Source organism: Sus scrofa, chromosome 5 (genome assembly GCF_000003025.6).
Source record: "Sus scrofa isolate TJ Tabasco breed Duroc chromosome 5, Sscrofa11.1, whole genome shotgun sequence".
NCBI lineage: Eukaryota > Metazoa > Chordata > Mammalia > Artiodactyla > Suidae > Sus > Sus scrofa.
In genome coordinates this window covers 51,960,712-51,979,868 of record NC_010447.5, presented here as the reverse complement: position 1 = coordinate 51,979,868, position 19,157 = coordinate 51,960,712, and the positions used below count along the sequence as shown (strand labels likewise).

Here is a 19,157-nt window from a genome sequence, read left to right as displayed (position 1 = left end):
ATCTGGCATTGCCATCAGTTGTGGTGTAGGCCAGCAGCTGTAGCTCCAATTCAACTCCTAGCCTGGAAACCTCCATATGCCGTGGGTGCATCCCTAAAAAGACAAACAAATGAAAAAATTTAAAAAATAAATAAAATATGACATAAATGACCTTAATCATGAAACAAAAACAGACTTACAGATAGAGACAACAGATTTGTGGTTGCCAAGGGGTAGGGGGTTGGGGAGGGAAGGACTGGGAGTTTGGGTTTAGTAGATGCAAATTATTATATACAGGATGGGTAAGCAACAAGGTTCTACTGTATAGTATTCAATATTCAATATCCTGTGATAAACCATAATAGAAAAGAATAAGAGAAAGAATATGTATGTTTATATATAAAACTGAATCATTTTGCTATACAGCAGAAATTAATAGAATATTGTAAATCAACTATACTTCAATTTTTTTTTTTTTTTTTTTTTGTCTTTTCTAGGGCTGAACCCACGGCATATGGAGGTTCCCAGGCTAGGGATCTAATCAGAGCTATAGTCGCTGGCCTACGCCAGAGCCACAGCAAGGCGAGATCCAAGCCACGTCTATGACCTACACTAAAGCTCCTGGTGATGCCAGATCCTTAACCTACTGAGCAAGGCCAGGGATCGAACCCGCAACCTCATGGTCCTTAGTCGGATTTGTTAAACACTGAGCCACGAAGGGAACTCCAATATTTCAATTTTTAAAAAATGGAAAGAAAGCATTCATTAATAAATCTGCTTATAATCACCTGATATTTTAGGTTTTAAGCATAATTAACTGTGACTCACGAAATCCTTCACAAAATTAATAAATTGGCATAAAAGTTACATACCTCATAATAGAGATTAGGTCGATTAAAAGAAGCTGTAAAAGTAAAACACTTTTCCACACACAATATTTTCTGAGCATCCTTCAAAACATGACTTGTCGCAGTGGCAGTCAGTCCAATTAGCGATGTGTTAGGGAACTGCCGCTTCAGAATACCAAGTGCCTTATAATCTGGAAAAGCAAAAATACAAAGTAGCTCTCCTCCTAACTTTAAGGAGTAAATCACATCTTTCAACATTATGCAGATTATCATGATGACTGAAATTTTATTTCCATAGCTATCTGTATCTGAGGTGTGGTGGCTGCCTTGCCTTTGTGATAGGCTGGCTTTACTCTTAATTGGTTCTTCAGAAACCCTGTGGCCATAGGTGTCTTCAACAGGGAATATCAAAACATTTCCAATAAGCAGGTATATACATGCTGAACAGTGGCTTCAAGAGGCAGAGTGGGAGTAGCCATAGTCTTTGAATCTATTACAACTGACAAGAGATGAAAAGGCCATCAGTCAAAGCCTTTCTACCACAGATGATTCCAAAAGTGGCAAACTCGGACCAGAGAATGCTTGGTGAGGGCATTGTTTTTTTTATGCAACACATTTCAGGGAAACCATTCTCGGCTCATATTTATCATACACATCTAGATCACCCCTGAGTACACCCATAAGTACTTAAACTATTAGCAGAACAGTGAAAAAAAAAATGTGGTAGAAAATGCTCAGTGCTAAGCTAGAGGGCTACGAAGAAAACAGGGAGGAGAAAGCAACTGCTTGGGAAGTAGTAAAAGTTTCAAGGGAGATAACATCTGAGTTGGGTCTTGAAGAACTGAGCAGAAGTTCAGTGGGAAGGGAAGAAGAAAATATCAGGCAGAGGAAATGGAGCACGCATACATGGCAATCACACTGCCATGAAAATACTCAGCAGGTACAAGTGCCAACAAATGGTTCAGAGCGGCTAAATCACAGGGTGCTGTGCTGGACAGATCTATTGTCAATATCAGTGAGCTGGGAACTATATTCCCTAGAAGGTTCCAAGTTAGAGCCGGACCCAAAGGGGAGCTTGTGTAAGGCCTGGGAGGCAGGAGGGAAGCAGCTGCCATACTCTCCGAAGGTCCTTCTGTTGCAGAAACTGCAGAAACCCTGGCAGCAGCAGGAGACAAATGGCACTCAGAGATGCAGAAAAGCAAGGTTTATTCAGCACTGGTGCGGGATCAGAGGAGTCACCTCCGGAGTCTGAGCACCAGATCTTTGTTCTCAGCCACTTTTAGACCATATAAGGTCTTGTTTTTCCCATGTAAGCAGCTGGGACCTCCCCCTTCCCCAAGCAGACAGTGTTCCTGCCTAAGAAACTGAGCAACCAAGATTACAGAAGCAAAACTGGTAAGCAATGCTTGAAGCACCATTAGCAGAGCTGCTGGCTTGGACACAGGGCACATAGTTGCTACATAATTACAAGGATGGTACAAGGCAAGCAGAACTGAAAAGCTGCTGCTTTTTCAGACAAGGGAGTTTATGTCTTTTAGTTAAATCTCCCACTTCACTTCTGGGCAGACAAGATGATGGATAGATGCCCAGTCACTTCCAGCCTGTCCCGTTTTTTTTTTTTTCCTCACTCCTCCTTCAGCTCTTCTTTCCCAAATGCAGGCCTTGCTCATCAACAGTGGCCCACAAGTGCCCGGCAGCAGACCCAAGGAGGGGAGGATGCCTCGGAAAGAAAAGCTAACCAGAGATCTCACCCGAGCTGCCCTGAGCAGCCCCTCTGGCAGTGGCCGTGCCAGCCGCAAATTTCCCTACAGCACCGGTTGGTCCTCCTGCACCAGAGTTTCAGGGCTGGTTAGTGACTTTTCTCTGATCCTCCAACTCTCCCTTCAGACCTTCACTTCCCCAGCTCCCCTCAACGACTGTGCAAGGTATGCTTCCTCAAATAAATCCCTTATCCCTTAACAGTCGTAATAGCTCTGCTTCCCTGCCCCAACCCTGACCAATACTGTTAGGCTGAAGAGTACAAAAATGCAGGTTTAAGTAAGACTATGGGCTGAACAGTAGTTGATTCTGAGGAACTAGTACTTTATCCTATAGGAAATGAGGAGTGATATAATTTTTAATGCAGAGAAAGGACATAAGTCTATTTATGTTTCAGAAATCATCTTTTGGTGGCAGCAGGAAGAATGGGCTGGAATAGGCAAAAGACGAAAAAAGACCAATTAAAAGGAGGCAGCAAGAGAATGGAAAATAATAGAGAAAATGAAAAAAAGGCAGGACACTGAGAATAAATCTGAATGACTGATAGAAACACATGAACTAAAACCCCATTGGACCTAGTGACTATTGGGAGATAGAGAAGGTGGGGAGAGGGAAAGAGTCCGAGATTCATCCATTCATCAATAGACATATTTTGAGTATTTTTTATTATGTGTCAAGCACATCTTTAGGCACCAGAGATAAAGCAGTGAACAAAACAAAGATGCTATACAAAGACGTTACAATCCAAGCAAAGAAACCAGACAATGCGATGAGCAAACCAATAGTATCTCATTATTAGAGAGTAAGAAGTGGTCGCAGTGATAAGCTCACTGTAGCTGGTGTATAAGAGTCAGGGAGGAAAAGAGGAAATCAATAGAGATAAACAGGAGAGAGATCACATATGGTTTTTATGGACCCCAGTTAAGAATATGAATTTTTGGGAGTTCCCGTCGTGGCTCAGTGGTTAACGAATCTGACTAAGAACCATGAGGTTGAGGGTTTGATCCCTGGCCTTGCTCAGTGGGTTAAGGATCTGGCATTGCCATGAGCTATGCTGTAGGTCACAGACACAGCTCAGATCCCTCGCTGCTGTGGCTGTGGCGTAGGCCGGCAGCTACAGCTCTAATTAGACCCCTAGCCTTGGAACCTCCACATGCCGTGGGAGCGGCCCTAGAAAAGGCAAAAAGACAAAAAAAAGAATATGAATTTTTGGAGTTCCCGTCATGGCTCAGTGAAATGAATCTGACTGGCATCATGAGGATGCAGGTTCGATCCCTGGCCTCACTCAGTGGGTTAAGGATTCAGTGCTGCTCTGAGCTGTGGTATAGATCTCAGATGTGGCTTAGATCTGGCATTGCTGTGGCTCTGGTATAGGCCAGCAGCTACAGTTCTGATTTCTTTGATCCCTAGTCTGGGAATCTCCATATGCCGTGGATGCGGCCCTAAAAAGACCAAAAATAAATAAATAAATAAAAAGAATATGAATTTTATTCAAAATACAAAGAGAATCTGCTCAGTAGTTCAGGGGGACAAGTACCAAGATTGGATCTGGTTGCTGGCAGAGAATGAACTGTAAAGGAGTAAGACTGGAATAGAGACCAGTTAGGGAGCTACTGCAGACCAGTGGAAAAGAGCCCAGTTAGACTTAAGAAATAGCAGTACAGGAGTTCCTGTCGTGGCGCAGTGGTTAACGAATCCGACTAGGAACCATGAGGTTGCGGGTTCGGTCCCTGCCCTTGCTCAGTGGGTTAACGATCCGGCGTTGCCATGAGCTGTGGTGTAGGTTGCAGACACAGCTCGGATCCCGCATTGCTGTGGCTCTGGCGTAGGCCGGTGGCTAAAGCTCCGACTGGACCCCTAGCCTGGGAACCTCCATATGCCGCAGGAGCGGCTCAAGAAATAGCAAAAAAAAAAAAAAAAGACAAAAAAAAAAAAGAAAAGAAAAGAAAAAAGAAATAGCAGTACACACAGAGAGAGGTGGACAAACTTAAGACTCAACTTAGAGGCGGGGCTGACAATTCTCAATAGTGGAGTAGATCTGCAGAGGTAGGATAAATCAAGGATGGTGTGCCACTATGAACCCCCAACTCCACCCTTCTTGACTCTGCTCTTCAGTTCTGGAGTGGAGAACCCACCCACTACATCTGTGCTTTGCCAGCGGCCCTAGAAGAAGAGTACAAGGCCTGGGGCAGAAAAGAGTGCTCCCCTTTCCGTCTGCCTCCTCTGTGCTTGCTCGTGTACTTGACAATGTCTCCTCAGCAAGGCTGTTCATCCCATCAGCAGCACTATCTCTTTTTAGTAACAGTTGAACACAGTTGCCAGTTTTCCAACCTTTGGAAAACTAGTGTCATCACAGGTCTACCCTGCCTCTGCCCCCACAAACAGACACCACACCAGGGGCCTGGGCCTCCCATAGGTCTGAGTGTTAGCTCCACAAAGCCATACTCTAGCTTTCTAAATCTCACGAATTCTAAACTCTTCTTCCTGTTCCCTTAGCCCTGGGGATGGCAGTTGCTTCTTTCAGCTTTTACCTCCATGATACCTTTGAGGTTCTTTTTCCAGTTAACTGTTTATAACCACTGGACAGCCACTTGCAAAAGAATAAAACTAGACTCTTAACTTACACCATATACAAAAGTCAACCCAAAATAAATTAAAGACCCAAACATGTAGGATCTGTAACCATAAAAACTCCTAGAGAAAAACATGTAGGGAAAACTCCTTGACATCAGTCTTGGCAATGATTTTTTGAATCTGAGACCAAAAGCAAAAAAAAAAAAAAAAAAAAAAAAAGAAGAAGAAAAGAAAAGAAAAAGTGGGATTTCCTCAAACCAAAACTTCTGTACAGCAAAGAAAACCATTAACATAATGAAAGAAAACCTATGGAATGAGAGAAAATATTTGCAAATCATATATCTGATAAGGGGTTAGTTAATATACAAAATATATAAAGCACTCATACAACTCAATAACAAAAAACCCAAACTGTTCGCTTAATTTTTAGATATTTTGTACAGAACAAGTCTGAGTAATCTGTTTCAGGCCATGACTTGAGGATTATGCTGGAGGAGCAAAGAGTAAAAAGTTAACCAGAATAAGCCACAGAGCTGTAACACTGAGCAGTTAGTTGGGCACAGATTCAGAATTGGATGCTGAAGATACCCAGAATGACCAATAAAGACAACTTTAGGACTTCCTGTCGTGACACAGTGGTTAACAAACCCAACTAGGAACCATGAGGTTGCAGGTTTGATCCCTAGCCTCGCTTAGTGGGTTAGGGATCTGGTGTTGCCGTGAGCTGTGGTGTAGCTACAGCTCCAATTAGACCCCTAGCCTGGGAACCTCCATATGCCACAGGTGCAGCCCTAGAAAAGACAAAAAAAAGATGACAACTTTGAAGTAGATGCAAATTCCTCAACAGATGTGAAGGAGTATCTTTATTGCTAAAGATGGGACGGTATAATATTTGCTAATAAACACACATTTCAAAAGATAGAGGCAATTAGACTAAGAAACCTACCATAGGAGGCGAGGCGTAGAGACAAAAGATCCTGCTTCTTGGCTCCCAGGAAATTAAGGCCAAAAAAATAAGCAATAACTACCTAAAAGGGTAAATTTAATGGAAGCAGGGATTTCTATCAAGTAAAGCTGAGCAAGAAAACAGTCCAGAGCATCAAGGAGTTTTAGATACAACATACATACCAGGTCTGAAATCATGTCCCCACTGACTACAACAATGAACTTCATCTATAGCAATTCGGGTAAATCTCCTTGCTTCATAGGCTTTTTCCAGTCTTGACATAAACATCTTGCTTTTTGCAATTTTCTCTGGAGTCACATAAATTAGCTTCAGCTTGGAGTTTTTATTTACCATTTCAGCATGGACCCATTTCACATGCTCCTATTGAAGGGAAAAACAGACACAATGATAGTAGAGCTCAGCTAGCATACTGCAGTACTAAGTGATAAAAGAAGACATTCGTTACTCAGAAGTAATAGTCTTGGGCTGTTTTAGCAGCAGATGTTTATTAAAATCAAAATGATGCCTCAGTACTAAACTTCAGGGCAGCTGTGCAAATAGCATTTTAGTTATTTACCTACAACCCAAGTGTTGATTTAAAAATTTTCATTTGGAGTTCCCGTCGTGGCACAGTGGTTAACGAATCCGACTAGGAACCATGAGGTTGCGGGTTCAGTCCCTGCCCTTGCTCAGTGGGTTAACGATCCGGCGTTGCCGTGACCTGTGGTGTAGGTCGCAGATGCGGCTCGGATCCCGCGTTGCTGTGGCTCTGGCGTAGGCCAGTGGCTACAGCTCTGATTCAACCCCTAGCCTGGGAACCTCCATATGCCGCGGGAGCGGCCCAAGAAATAGCAACAACAACAACAACAACAAAACGACAAAAGACAAAAAAAAAAAAATTTCATTTGACAAAAAAAAAAAAAAAAAAAAAAAAAAAGAATGTGAAGACACTCTGTTAAGTATTTATTCCATGAAGGCTAATCCTAAATTTTTCACAATAAATGCCAAAATGTGAGCTAAATGCAATAGGTATGATGAAAAAGGTAGATTTTTATTATTTTTAACATTAAATTTGTAATTATTTCATGGATCTGTAAACAAAATTTATTCTTTTTTTTTTTTTTTTTTTTTTTTTTGGTCGCACTTGAGACATGAATTTCCCAGGCAAGGAACTGAACCTACAGCTCATAGCAATGTCAGATCCTTAACCCACTGGATAAGGCCAGGGATCAAACCCACATCTTCATGGATACTAGTTAGGTTCATTTCCACTGAACCACAATGGGAATTCCTAAAGTATCTTACTAATTTAAGACTTTATAATATGAAATACACATATTTATATATTGTATATAATAAAAGTAAATCTTAACCTATTAGGTTCTTCATGCTGTTACTATTTTCTATAATATTTAGCAACCTTAGATGTCATACTTTCCTTCTAACCCAATTAGGACTAAAAAAATTGGTAAATGTGCTACAAAGAGAAAGTTAAAACTGCTTACATTATCTTAGCAAAGCAATTTGTTACCTTCTCAAAATATTCCTAGTTTTGTTAAGAAATGGCCAGAGTAGGAGTTCCCATTGTTGCACAGCACTAACAAACCCAACTAGTATCAAGACAAGGGTTCACTCCCTGGTCACATTGAGTGGGTCAAGGCAATTGCCATGAGCTGTGGTATAGGTCACAGACTCAGATCTGGCATTGCTGCGGCTGTGGTGCAGGCCGGCAGCTATAGCTCTGATTCGACGCCTATGCTGGGAACTGCCACATGCCACAGGTGCAACCTTTAAAAAAAGTCCAAAAAAAAAAAAAAGAAATGGCCAAAGTGTAGTAAGTATTTCAACTGGTCTTAAATGTCTCAAAAATCTTAGGTAAGCAAACATAGGCTCTTTTCTCAGAATTGGGCAGGTGCCAAAAAATACTAGTACTTCTGGCACAGAAGTAGAGAAGCAAGGGGGAAAAAAGTTATATTCACATCCTATGAACTATCAATAAAGGCAACCAGAAAACCGGACTTAGCTTTTTCCTTTCTCTCTCTCCAACTTTTCAAGCAGAAGTGATATGGCATGAACCTGTAATTACCTGAAACCTTCCAACTACAGTTGACTTTGAACAACTCAGGTCCACTTATATGTAGATTTTTTTTTTCAACAGTAAATACTACAGTACTGCATGATCCCCAGTTGGTTGAATCTGTGAATGTGGAGGGTTGACTATAAGTTAGTTATATGTGGGTTTTTGACTGCAGGGATGGTTAGTGACCCTAACCCTCTCAAGGGTCAACTGTACTTTCTAGTGGTAGTAGTAGAAGTAGCAGGGTATCTCTTTTTCCATTTTAAAGAAGTACAGTATGAGAAGGCAATGTTCTCCATGAGTGCATTTTGCTGAATAAGAAAGCAGTTATAATGACACAAGAGTTTAAATAAAGCAAAAATACACGGGAAAATTTAAGGGAATCAGGGCTTCTTGAAGATATGCTGATTCCAGATCTGGGAGGAAATATACAAAATGAGCACGGAATATTTTACAAAAGAAAACAAAGAATCGGGGAGTTCCCATCGTGGCGCGGTGGTTAACGAATCCGACTAGGAACCATGAGGTTGCAGGTTCGGTCCCTGCCCTTGCTCAGTGGGTTGACGATCCGGCATTGCCGTGAGCTGTGGTGTAGGCTGCAGACACGGCTCGGATCGCGTGTTGCTGTGGCTCTGGCGTAGGCCGGTGGCTACAGCTCCGATTTGACCCCTAGCCTGGGAACCTCCATATGCCGCGGGAGCGGCCCAAGAAATAGCAAAAAAGACAAAAAAAAAAAAAAAAAAAAAAAAAAGAAAGAAAACAAAGAATCAAAAGCTATGAGGTGAAGGAAAAGATTCAGGAGCCTACCTAAATACTCTCACTACTTAAAGATAGGACTTCTTCAGTACAAAAAAGAATAATGATGTATTAAAAGACATCAAACAGTAGTTCCTGTCATGGCTCCCCAGAAATGAATCTGATTAGCATCCATGAGAACGAAGGTTCAATCCCTGGCCTTGTTCAGTGGGTTATGGATCTAGCCCTGCTGTAAGCTGCGGTGTAGGCACAGATGCGGCTCGGATCTTGAGTTGCTGTGGCTGTGGTGTAGGCCAGCAGTTACAGCTCTGATTCAACCCCTAGCCTGGGAACCGCCATATGCCACAGGTGTGGCCTTAAAAAGACAAAAAATAAAAATAAAATAAAAGACAACATATTAAAAATCCATAAGTTTATAATGACACTTGAGAAAAAAAAAAAGCCAAAAGAATTTATTGAGCACCTTGGAGAATACTGAAAAACCAACTCTTTCTGAAAACTGGTGAAGAAAGGGAAAGAATTTTCAATCTGCCAAGAGTTAAATAAGGAAAAACTTTTTTTATTAGAAAAAATCTAGCTAATATAAGGAATGAAAATTAGAAATCCCCATTTTGAAACCCCCTAATTAAAAAACACTCTAAGGCAGGTAATAATCATCAGTGGCTGCTAAGAACCATTAGATGAAAAGCTGATAAAAATCTTGATAATTATAGAGCAGGGAGACAATAAACTGAACTCACTGATCAAGCTAACATTACAAAAAAGCAACCGGGTATTATATACCCCTTGAATGATACCAAGGAAAGTATACTCTTGCAAAGAAAAAAAAAGTGCCCAAATACAATCAAGCTTTTATATCTAACTAAAAGGAACAAGTTAAACAACATCAGACACAAGATTGCATCAGGAAAAGACAGAATGTAAGAAACTATAGGACAAAAACAAACAAAAACCTAGATAATAATTTGCACGGGAAACAAATAAGAAACAAGGGAAACCTATTGATCTGACAACTAAAACATAATGCATTAATCTTATCTGGAAAATGTTTAAAAATAATAATATTTGATTGGGACAGAAATCCAAATACTTTTATTTGATGGCTTTAAGGAACTAATATGACATTTTTTAGTTATGATAATCACATTGCAGTTACCTTTTTTTTAAATGTTAGATATACATACTGAAGAAGTTATAAGTGAAATGATATGATGCCTGGGACTTGTTTCAAATAAATAAACCAAGGGGAAGTAGGGAGGGAAATTGGGGATATACAGATGAAAAAAGATGGGCCGTATATTGATAACTGTTAACAGTACTTAATGAATACATGGCAATTTTTATATCATTCTATTTTTGCATATTTTTTTAAAAATTTCACTAATATGCTTTTTAAAAAAGAATACCTGAGAAATGCTTTATTCTACAGATGAAGGTCCATTCCCAAATAGAAGAAATTCCACAGGGGTTGGGTACCTTGTTACTAATACAATTTTTGTATTTAATTATTTTGCATAATCAGAAATTCTGACCTACTAGCTCAGAATGGATACTATAAAACAGTCAGTAAACATTTCCTATAAAGTGCCACATAGTGAATATTAGACATTGTGATCCATAGGTCACAAGTACTTTGCCATTCCAGTGTGAAAACAATCAGACTACACATAAAAGAATCAGCATGGTTTTGTTTCGTTGAAGTTTATTTATGGACACTGAAAGTTGAATTTCTTATAATTTTCACACTTCACAAAATATTATCTTCCTTTTGGTTTCTTCTTAACCATTTAAAAGTACAAAAACTAATCTTAGCGCATGGACCATCCAAAATAGGCCATAGGCTAGAACTGACTTAGGAAAAGTAGTTTTCAGCTCCAATACAAAGTTATCATTTTTTTAATTTTATAAGCAACTCAGTTGGAGCTAAGGTTCATACTCTGGTGAACAGCGTAAATCAAAAATAAAATATAATAAAAGCCACAGAAGCATACCTTAGAACTAGAAGCATTTAACATGGTAGCTGAAATTCCTAATTGTTTCAAAACCATTAACTGGTCTTCCATAAGGGAGATCAATGGGCAAATCACGAGTGTAAAACCTAAACGAGAAAGAAATGTACTTTAAAATTATATGACCACCAGGATGAGTTTCAACCATTTACCTTCTTTACTGTAACTTTTGGCCTGCTCCTATTAATTCACACTGATTTTCAATGCAGCTTTAGCAATATATCACCTATTTCTAACCCTCATTTATAAATGATGTAGATACCAATAAATGGTCAAAAGCCAAATAAGCAGATACAAGATGAAACAGAAATCTCTAGCACTATCCAGTCCTATAAAAATATATAGATATTATCATTTTGAATTTGCTACCATTTTTAGCAATCAGTTGGAGTTCCCACTCTTGCGCAGTGGGTTAAGAATTCAACTGCAGCAGCTCAGGTCACCGGGGAGGCACAGGTTCGATCCATGGCCTGGCACAGTGGGTTAAAGGATCTGGAGTTGCTGCAGTTACAGCATAGGTCGCAGCTACAGCTCAGATTCAATCCCTGGCCCAGGAACTTCCATATATCACAGTTTCAGCCAAAAAAAAAACCAACAACAACAAAAATCACCACCACCATAACAACAACAAAAAAACAGTACTGGTCATCTCAGTAAAATGATATAAATCAAGTCAAATACTATCCAGTTACATCAGGAAAAAGTTATTCCAAAAATTTCCAAAGAAAACCTGGTAAGCTATATAATCCAGAATAATAGTTACATGAGAATTTGTCCAGTTACTACACCAGATTAATTTAGTCTAAGCAGAAAATCAGTGAACAGTATATCAACTGACTCAAGTTCTAGTAATACATCCCTTTCTCTGAGAACTGAAATTGTTCACAGCTACAAGAGCTAGAAATATTCTACATTGTTAAAGTCCTATGACCCTATGTTTCTGTAACTGGTTCCTTGAAAGAACCTCGGGCAGAAAGCAGACCAGCTTTTAAAATATACTCAGGTTAAGACTTTATCAAGAATTTCACTCTCAGTTAGTCCTCTCTCTTATATTTTCAATTTCTCCCTCATTACTGGCACCTTCTCATTACATGTAAACATGGTCAAGTCTCTCAAACTTAAAGAAACCTGGGACACCTAATTTAGGGCCTCTGCCTTTTTCCCTCCATAAAAGTTCTTTCCAAGAGTGTCCCTTTCATTACTTCCACTTCACTCCTCTCACTTCCAAACAACTGAGATTTGGTTTCCACCCAATCATTTTGCTGAAGCTGCTCTAGACAAGACCACAGATGAATCCCTTGTCACTAAACCGAATGAACTTTCCTTATTCAAACTCCCTTCTCTGGGAGTATTTCAATACTCCATCCATCCTGGAGTATTGAAATAACACCATCCTGTCCTGACTATCCTCCTATATACTCTGCTACTTCTTCTTAGCCTTGTCTGCAAGGTCCTCTTTCTCTGTTTACCCCTAGACTCTTAGTGTTGTGCTTTCTGTTCTGGACCCTCATCTCTTCTCACGGTGCTCAGGATGTTATCATTCACTTCAGTGGTGATCTCCATCAACCCTAACAGCCCCCATCTCGGTGACCTCAGAGCTCTCGGAACCAAGCTTTCCACTCAAACATGCTCTAATTCAGAGGACAACTCTAACTAGAGGTCTTGCAGACTTTATAAACTCAAAGTGCCCCAAATTAAATTCATCATCCCCTCCCTCCATCCCTAAATAAGTTCCTTCTCCAGGGGGCCCTATTTTAATGAACAATGTCACCATCTGTCCCAGCCTGAAATCTGGGCATGATCCTAGACTATCTCTTCTTCTAGCCAATGAATATCAAGTCCTACTGACTCTACTGCCTAAATATTTCTGGAATTCCTCCATCTGCTGTAAATATCCTTCTAAACTACAAATTGGACAAGTTTCTTACCTGTTTAACACCCTTCAATGGATTTCCACTAATCTAAGGAAAAGTTTTAAAAAGATCTTTAAAGACTGTAAAGATTGTCCATATGTCTCACCTCTCACTGTCTGCCATGCTAAGATGCTTTCACGTTATTCAGTACACCACACCATGTATGTTTTCTCTTTCTTCTGGGCCCTCACAAATTCTGCTCCCCTGCATGAGCATCTTCCTTCCTCCCCTGTCCTTTTTTGCCACTTATCCTTTAGCTTTTAGCTCAAGTGTCACTTCCCCAGGACAGCCTTCCCTAACAGCCCCTAGACCAGACCTTTGCACTGACTTATTTCCCTATTAAAACCTTTATTGGAGTTCCCATCATGGCGCAGTGAACTCTTTAAATGTTAGCATTGAGATACTTATTTTTACAAATGTATGGTTAGAAATTTTTTTTAAGGATTTAAAAACATATTAAGAGAAATGATGTTTCTTCATCTTAAAAGTAATCTTTACTAATACACACCGTCTGAACATAACGCTGGTAACTGGTAGCATAAGCTCTTCCCACCTCCTGTAGGCATAACGAGAAATACTTCCTTTCCAGACATCGTTACATTAATAGTTTCCAGCTGAAGTGGCCTGAACTTCTGCAGTTTAAAGATATTTTGCAGAACTTCTTTAACTTTACCAGACCATGGAAAATCTAGAAAGAGAAAAACATGCTAAACGGATTAGAACTATTTAGGATTATAAATAAGACAGACGTGAATGGCTGTGTTTATAACATAGAATAATCAGATATATATATATATATATATACACACACACACACACATATAAGATTTTTAATGCTGTGCACAATTTAACTTTTATAATGATAATTTTGAGATCAGTTTAACTCACTAAGCTAAGCAAAGCCAAGTTTAATGACACATAAGAAAAGGACATCAGAAAAAAAGGACAATGTTTGCCAGCGAGAAATAACCTACATGGAGAAGAAGGGTACTTGGTCAGGTATTTGAAAAACAATCAGAATGTTGACCGGGAATTATAGTATCATAGAAAATTCAAATATCATGAACAAAGTTAACGATTATCTGGAATTTCTGGTGTAAATATCTTGTTTAAAAGTGAATCATTGGAAAACAAACCCACAAAAGCACTGCAATTCTGTCTATAGCTACAGTATTCCACAATTAATGATAATTACGATGCTACACAAGATCTTGAACCAACAAAGCTCTGTTCACCAGGACAGGAGAATGAACTAGACGACTTTGACAAGGAGTTTGAATTTTTTAATTGTTTAATTTTTTTCTAGTTAAGACTTAGAAAACTAAGTTAAATAAGTACTGTATTTTTCCAAACACTGATTCCTGTTGCTAGAATCATACTTGGACAAAAAAAAATTAAGTCTGAATAATCAAATCTTCATTTAAAAAGAGCACAGTGGGTAAAGAATGACCTGCCTCTAAGCTTCCCTGCCGCTTAGGAAAGGCCAGTGTCACCTCTAAGTCTACTTGAAAGCACTGACCCAGGCATGATGATTTAACTCCAGTTTAAAGAATGAGAAGAAGAGTTCCCAATGTGGCTCAGCAGCATCAAACCTAACTAGTATCCATGAGGACATAGGTTCAATCCCTGGCCTTGCTCAGCGGGTTACGGATCTGGCTGTGAGCTGGGATGTAGGTTGCAAACATGGCTTGGATGCTGTGGCTGTGGTGTAGGCCAGTGGTTATAGCTCTGATTCAACCTCCAGTCTGGGAACTTCTATATGCCACTGTGTGGCCCTAAAAGGACCAAAAAAAATTTTTAAAGGAAGAAACAAAACTAGCTAAGAAAAAAAAAAAAAAAGCAAACCTTCTTTATTCCAAGAGGCAGGTGAAGAATCATATTCACTGCTTTCCCCAGCATCAGGATCCTCTGAACACTGCTTTATTCTCTTTTCAAGGATTTTTTTTTTCTGAATAAGCTCCTGTTGCCTTTCCAAAAGTTCTTGAATTTGAATGTCTACTGCATGTAACTCATTGGTTATAGAATCCAGTTCCTCACTCAGAGCTACAAGGGAAGAAAAAAGAAACAGTGATTAAACAGAATTAATTACAATTTTAGATCTCTTTATTATGGACTTTTGGACATTCCTCACCATAAAGATTATAAACTTAGAGTAGAATAGCAGAGTGCTTAAGAGCATATGTTTTTGAACCACCCAGACCGGAGTTAAATCTGAGGTCTTCCTCTTACCTGAAGGGTGTCCTCACGCTAAAGTACTTAACTGAGCCTCAATTTCCCCATCTGTAAAATGGGAATGATACCTAATTTTCATAGTAGTGCTATAAAAAATGAAATAACATATTGAAAGTTCTTAACACAATACCTGGCACACAGTTAAGCATTTAAATATAAATAAATATTTAAATACAAATAATATGGACATAAATAATAATTATTATTTTCATTATGTTTTAAAGCAGTGGTCCAACCATTTCCTAAATCATTTCAGTAAAGTGATCAGACTCTGAAGCAAGAGGAAGTTATTTAAAGTAATCCCCTAACTTGGGTAACGGATCTGGCGTTGCTATGAGCTATGGTGTAAGTCACAGACACAGCTCGGATCCTGCATTGCTGTGGCTGTGGCATAGGCCGGAGGCTACAGTCCAATTTGACTCTTATTCTGGGAACCTCCATACACCATGGGTGTGGCCCTAAAAAACCAAAATAAATTAAAAATTTTAAAAATAAAGTAATACCCTAACTACTTAGCTATAATTTCACAAAAACATTCATATTGGGGTTCATATGGTCAAATGGAAACCAGCTGGTGATTATAAACATGATTTAACAGTGAAAAGAGAAATCAGGCATGCTATTGGAATTGGTATTACAATGCCAGCATACTAATTTATAAAGAAGCCTTAACGTACGTACAATTCTCCTCAATCCAAGTATTAAAGTCAAAGTGAGATTTCTTTTGACATCACATTAGCGAAAGCTAGAAAAATGTTAATGTTTTTGGTGCTTTAATCAGTGTCCAGTTTTAACGTCTTTTCATGAGATAAAATCTTACGGTTATAACTTAAAAATAGGATGCTCTGGGAGTTCCCATCGTGGCTCAGTGGTTAACGAATCCGACTAGGAACCATGTGGTTGCGGGATGATCTGGCATTGCTGTGGCTCTGGTGTAAGCCGGCAACTACAGATCCCATTGGACCCCTAGCCTGGGAATCTCCATGTGCGGCTCTAGAAAACACAAAAAGACAAAAAAAAAAGGAAAAAAAAGGATGCTCTGGTTAAGGACCCAACGTTGTCTCTAAAGATGAAACTTCAATCCCTGGCCTTGCTCAATGGGTTAAGGATCCGGTGTTGCCACAAGATGAGGTATAGGTTACAGATGCAGCTCAGATCTGGCTGTGGCATAAGCCAGCAGCTGCAACTCTGATTTGACCCCTAGCCTAGGAACTTCCATATGTTACAGGATGGCCATAAAAAGAAAAATAGGATGCTCTGGTGGCTTTGCACCAACTGCCTGCATGACTCTGGTTAGGGCTGGCCACCAGAGAAGCCTACGTGACATTTGGAAGGTAGAAATAAAAGAAGAGGCTGGCACGAGATCAGACAGTGCTGTGGCTCACTCAACACTGTAGAGGATCCACTGGCTAACCTTGTTGACAGGGGGCAGAAGTCAGATCCTCTACCTCCTGCTAAATCTCCTTGGAGGGCAGGTTGACCTACAGCTTCTTCAGCTTCTTTGAATCCTTGTCTGAGTTCACATGCAACTTTCTGTGGCAAATGCACTAGCTCCTCTTCAGGGCACCGGTCTTCTAGAGGTCAGAGCCTTGGAGGCAATGACACTGACATGAGTTCCAGTGACAGACGGGTTTCACTTTGTCCTTGTGGGTTTCAGCTCATCTTATCCTCCCACACGCACATCCATCTTCCTGTCCCTACTGCTGGCACTTGTGATTTCTAACCCAGCTGTAGACATCTTCACCAGGTCCCATCTGCATGGAGAGACTAACCCCTGTAATAAATCCTTTACATCATTCATAATGATTCAACTTCTCTGACACCTAACCAACACCAAATGTTGTCCCTGAGGAACAGAAACTTAAAGATGGGTTCTCTGAATTGCTTCTGGACCACAAGGAATTGAGCCTGTGATCATATTAGATTTTTAAGGGCATTAATGATTCTTCTTTGCAGTGGTAAAAGGGACAATGGTTTTCCATGGCATACAATAGATGAAATTAAATTATAACCTACAGACACTAGCAATTAAGTAGCTAGAGAAAGCTGTCCCAAAATATTTTTGTTAAGAATAATTGGGTTAAGGAGTTTCTTATGGAGCAGCAGGTTAAGGATCTAACATTGTCATTGCAGCAGCATGGGTTCGATCCCTGGCCTGGGAACTTCCACATGCCACCGGCATAGTGAAAAAGAAAAAAAGAAGAAAAAGAATGGGGTTGACTGGTTAATTCTAAGTATGCTGGGGCACTTGACAAGAGAAATGCAGGCCTGCATAAAAGAACATCAAAGTTTCTAAGATTATCCTAAAGAAGACCTTATCTCCTGTAGCTATAGCACTGAGATTACTGAATGCCAACAAGTCTAAATCCTGAAGGTGGCTGAGTTATGACACAAACTGAATTCCTAATCTTGCAGGGACTCTTCTTCTCTTGAAGGAGTGAGATCACGCAACTGGGATGGGAACATCCAGGCAGATCCCAATGAAGCAGGGGACCTTGAACCGCTAAGTTCTGCCAAGTTTCTTCTGCCCTTCCTTCCCTTCCTAAAAGAAACCTCCTCCTGCCTGAAATGCCTATAATGGCATTTCCTGACATAGCTTCCCTGCAAGGGCAGGCTAATCACCCTAAAGATTAGCCCCCTACACACACCTCTCAATGCTTCAAGACCCAGAAAGACCCTAGAGGATGAGGTCTAAAACTATGACCTGTGAGAAGACATGAAACACACCACAAGAGTTGCATTTGCCAAGATCTATCAGCAGAATTGAGAGTATACATGGAAACAGATCCTAAGGCTACAAAATCAAGGTGGACAGAATGAAACATTTATTGGTGTGGACTTAATAAGAAATTCTGGATTTAGTGTGCTAAATATAGTGGCCAGGAGTGGCTCTAATAATGTACTTAGCTGGCTCCAAAGATGACTATCAGAAAGTTGGGGTGGAATGATACAGGTGGAGATTCCAATGACGTCAAGCAGCTAGAATCTCCGGGGTCTACTCTAAAGGAGGGGATCCCTGGGTGAGGGAGACAGGAGTACTAGAGTGAATTATCAGGTAACTTGATCATCCACTCTCTTGTGTCCTCAGGATGATCCAGAGGACACGCCTGACACCAAGGCTGTAAGAAATGCATTCACAAGGGGAGCCCCAGCCTCCCTCAAGAGGTCTGGAATGCTGTTCTCTGAGCCAGGAATGATGGGGAAGTACTACCTTTGAACTAGACTACTTCAGTCAATGAGAATGATGGATTCGAAGATAAGGGCTAAATGCTGGCAATTCAGGACCAAAGGAAAGATAGACATGGGTGTCACAACGGGCAACAGAGAAGGAGCAGTAACCAGAACAGTCTGACCCACATCTTTGGCACTGGCTAGTTGATCATGATGTCTGACATGAAAATGGATTACTTGATCTGCAGAATACAAAGCCCTGTTTCTGGTAAACACAAGTCTGATCTAGATCACCACAACAGAGTCACAGTCCTTCAAAGAGTTCCCAGAAATGAGCCCATTTATAGACCCAGGGCCCCCTGTATAAAGCCCTTTGCAAAAGGACTCTCCTATACAGCTAAAACTTTACGTCATAAATCTCACCACTATCCTTCTCCAGAGAAACCAATCAAGGTAACTGCCTACTGGGAAAAGGAAAATAACTTCTCAGGAATTTCTGGACATCAACTCTAAACTGATCATTCCTGGAAGACCAAAGGTCACTAATGGTGAACCCCCAGGCAAAGAGTATGGCCTGGACTTAGGCAAGGCAGGTGAAGAATGCAGCTGTGCTCAGGGTTAGCATATGGTGGGCTACGAGGTCCTCAAACCCGCTTTCTGGTTACTTCCCCAGTTTCGGAGTGCGTAATTAAAACAGATATATTCAGCAACTAGCCGAGTTCACACACTGGTCTCCTGACCCAAAAGTAAGGACTTCTATTGTTAGGAAAGACGAAGAGGAAGGCAGTGTAACTGTTCCAAAACAGTGACTAGTGCTGTTCCTCCCATAGTCAGGCCTCCCAGGCCTGGGAAAGAGGGCTGGGAATGGGAATGGCTCCTCTTACTATTACCCCT

At 40.4% G+C, this 19,157-nt stretch overlaps 1 protein-coding gene across 2 annotated transcripts in view; it reads right to left on the bottom strand.

Moving 5' to 3' along the window:
- The window catches only part of RECQL (RecQ like helicase), a 42,160-nt gene that overhangs the window by 15,751 nt on the left and 7,252 nt on the right, over nucleotides 1-19,157 (bottom strand). For both annotated transcript variants that reach the window (NM_001253707.1, XM_021091092.1), the window contains 5 exon segments: nucleotides 852-1,018; nucleotides 6,288-6,486; nucleotides 10,930-11,036; nucleotides 13,369-13,548; nucleotides 14,706-14,903. In NM_001253707.1, coding sequence (NP_001240636.1) covers nucleotides 852-1,018; nucleotides 6,288-6,486; nucleotides 10,930-11,036; nucleotides 13,369-13,548; nucleotides 14,706-14,903 — 851 coding nt within the window.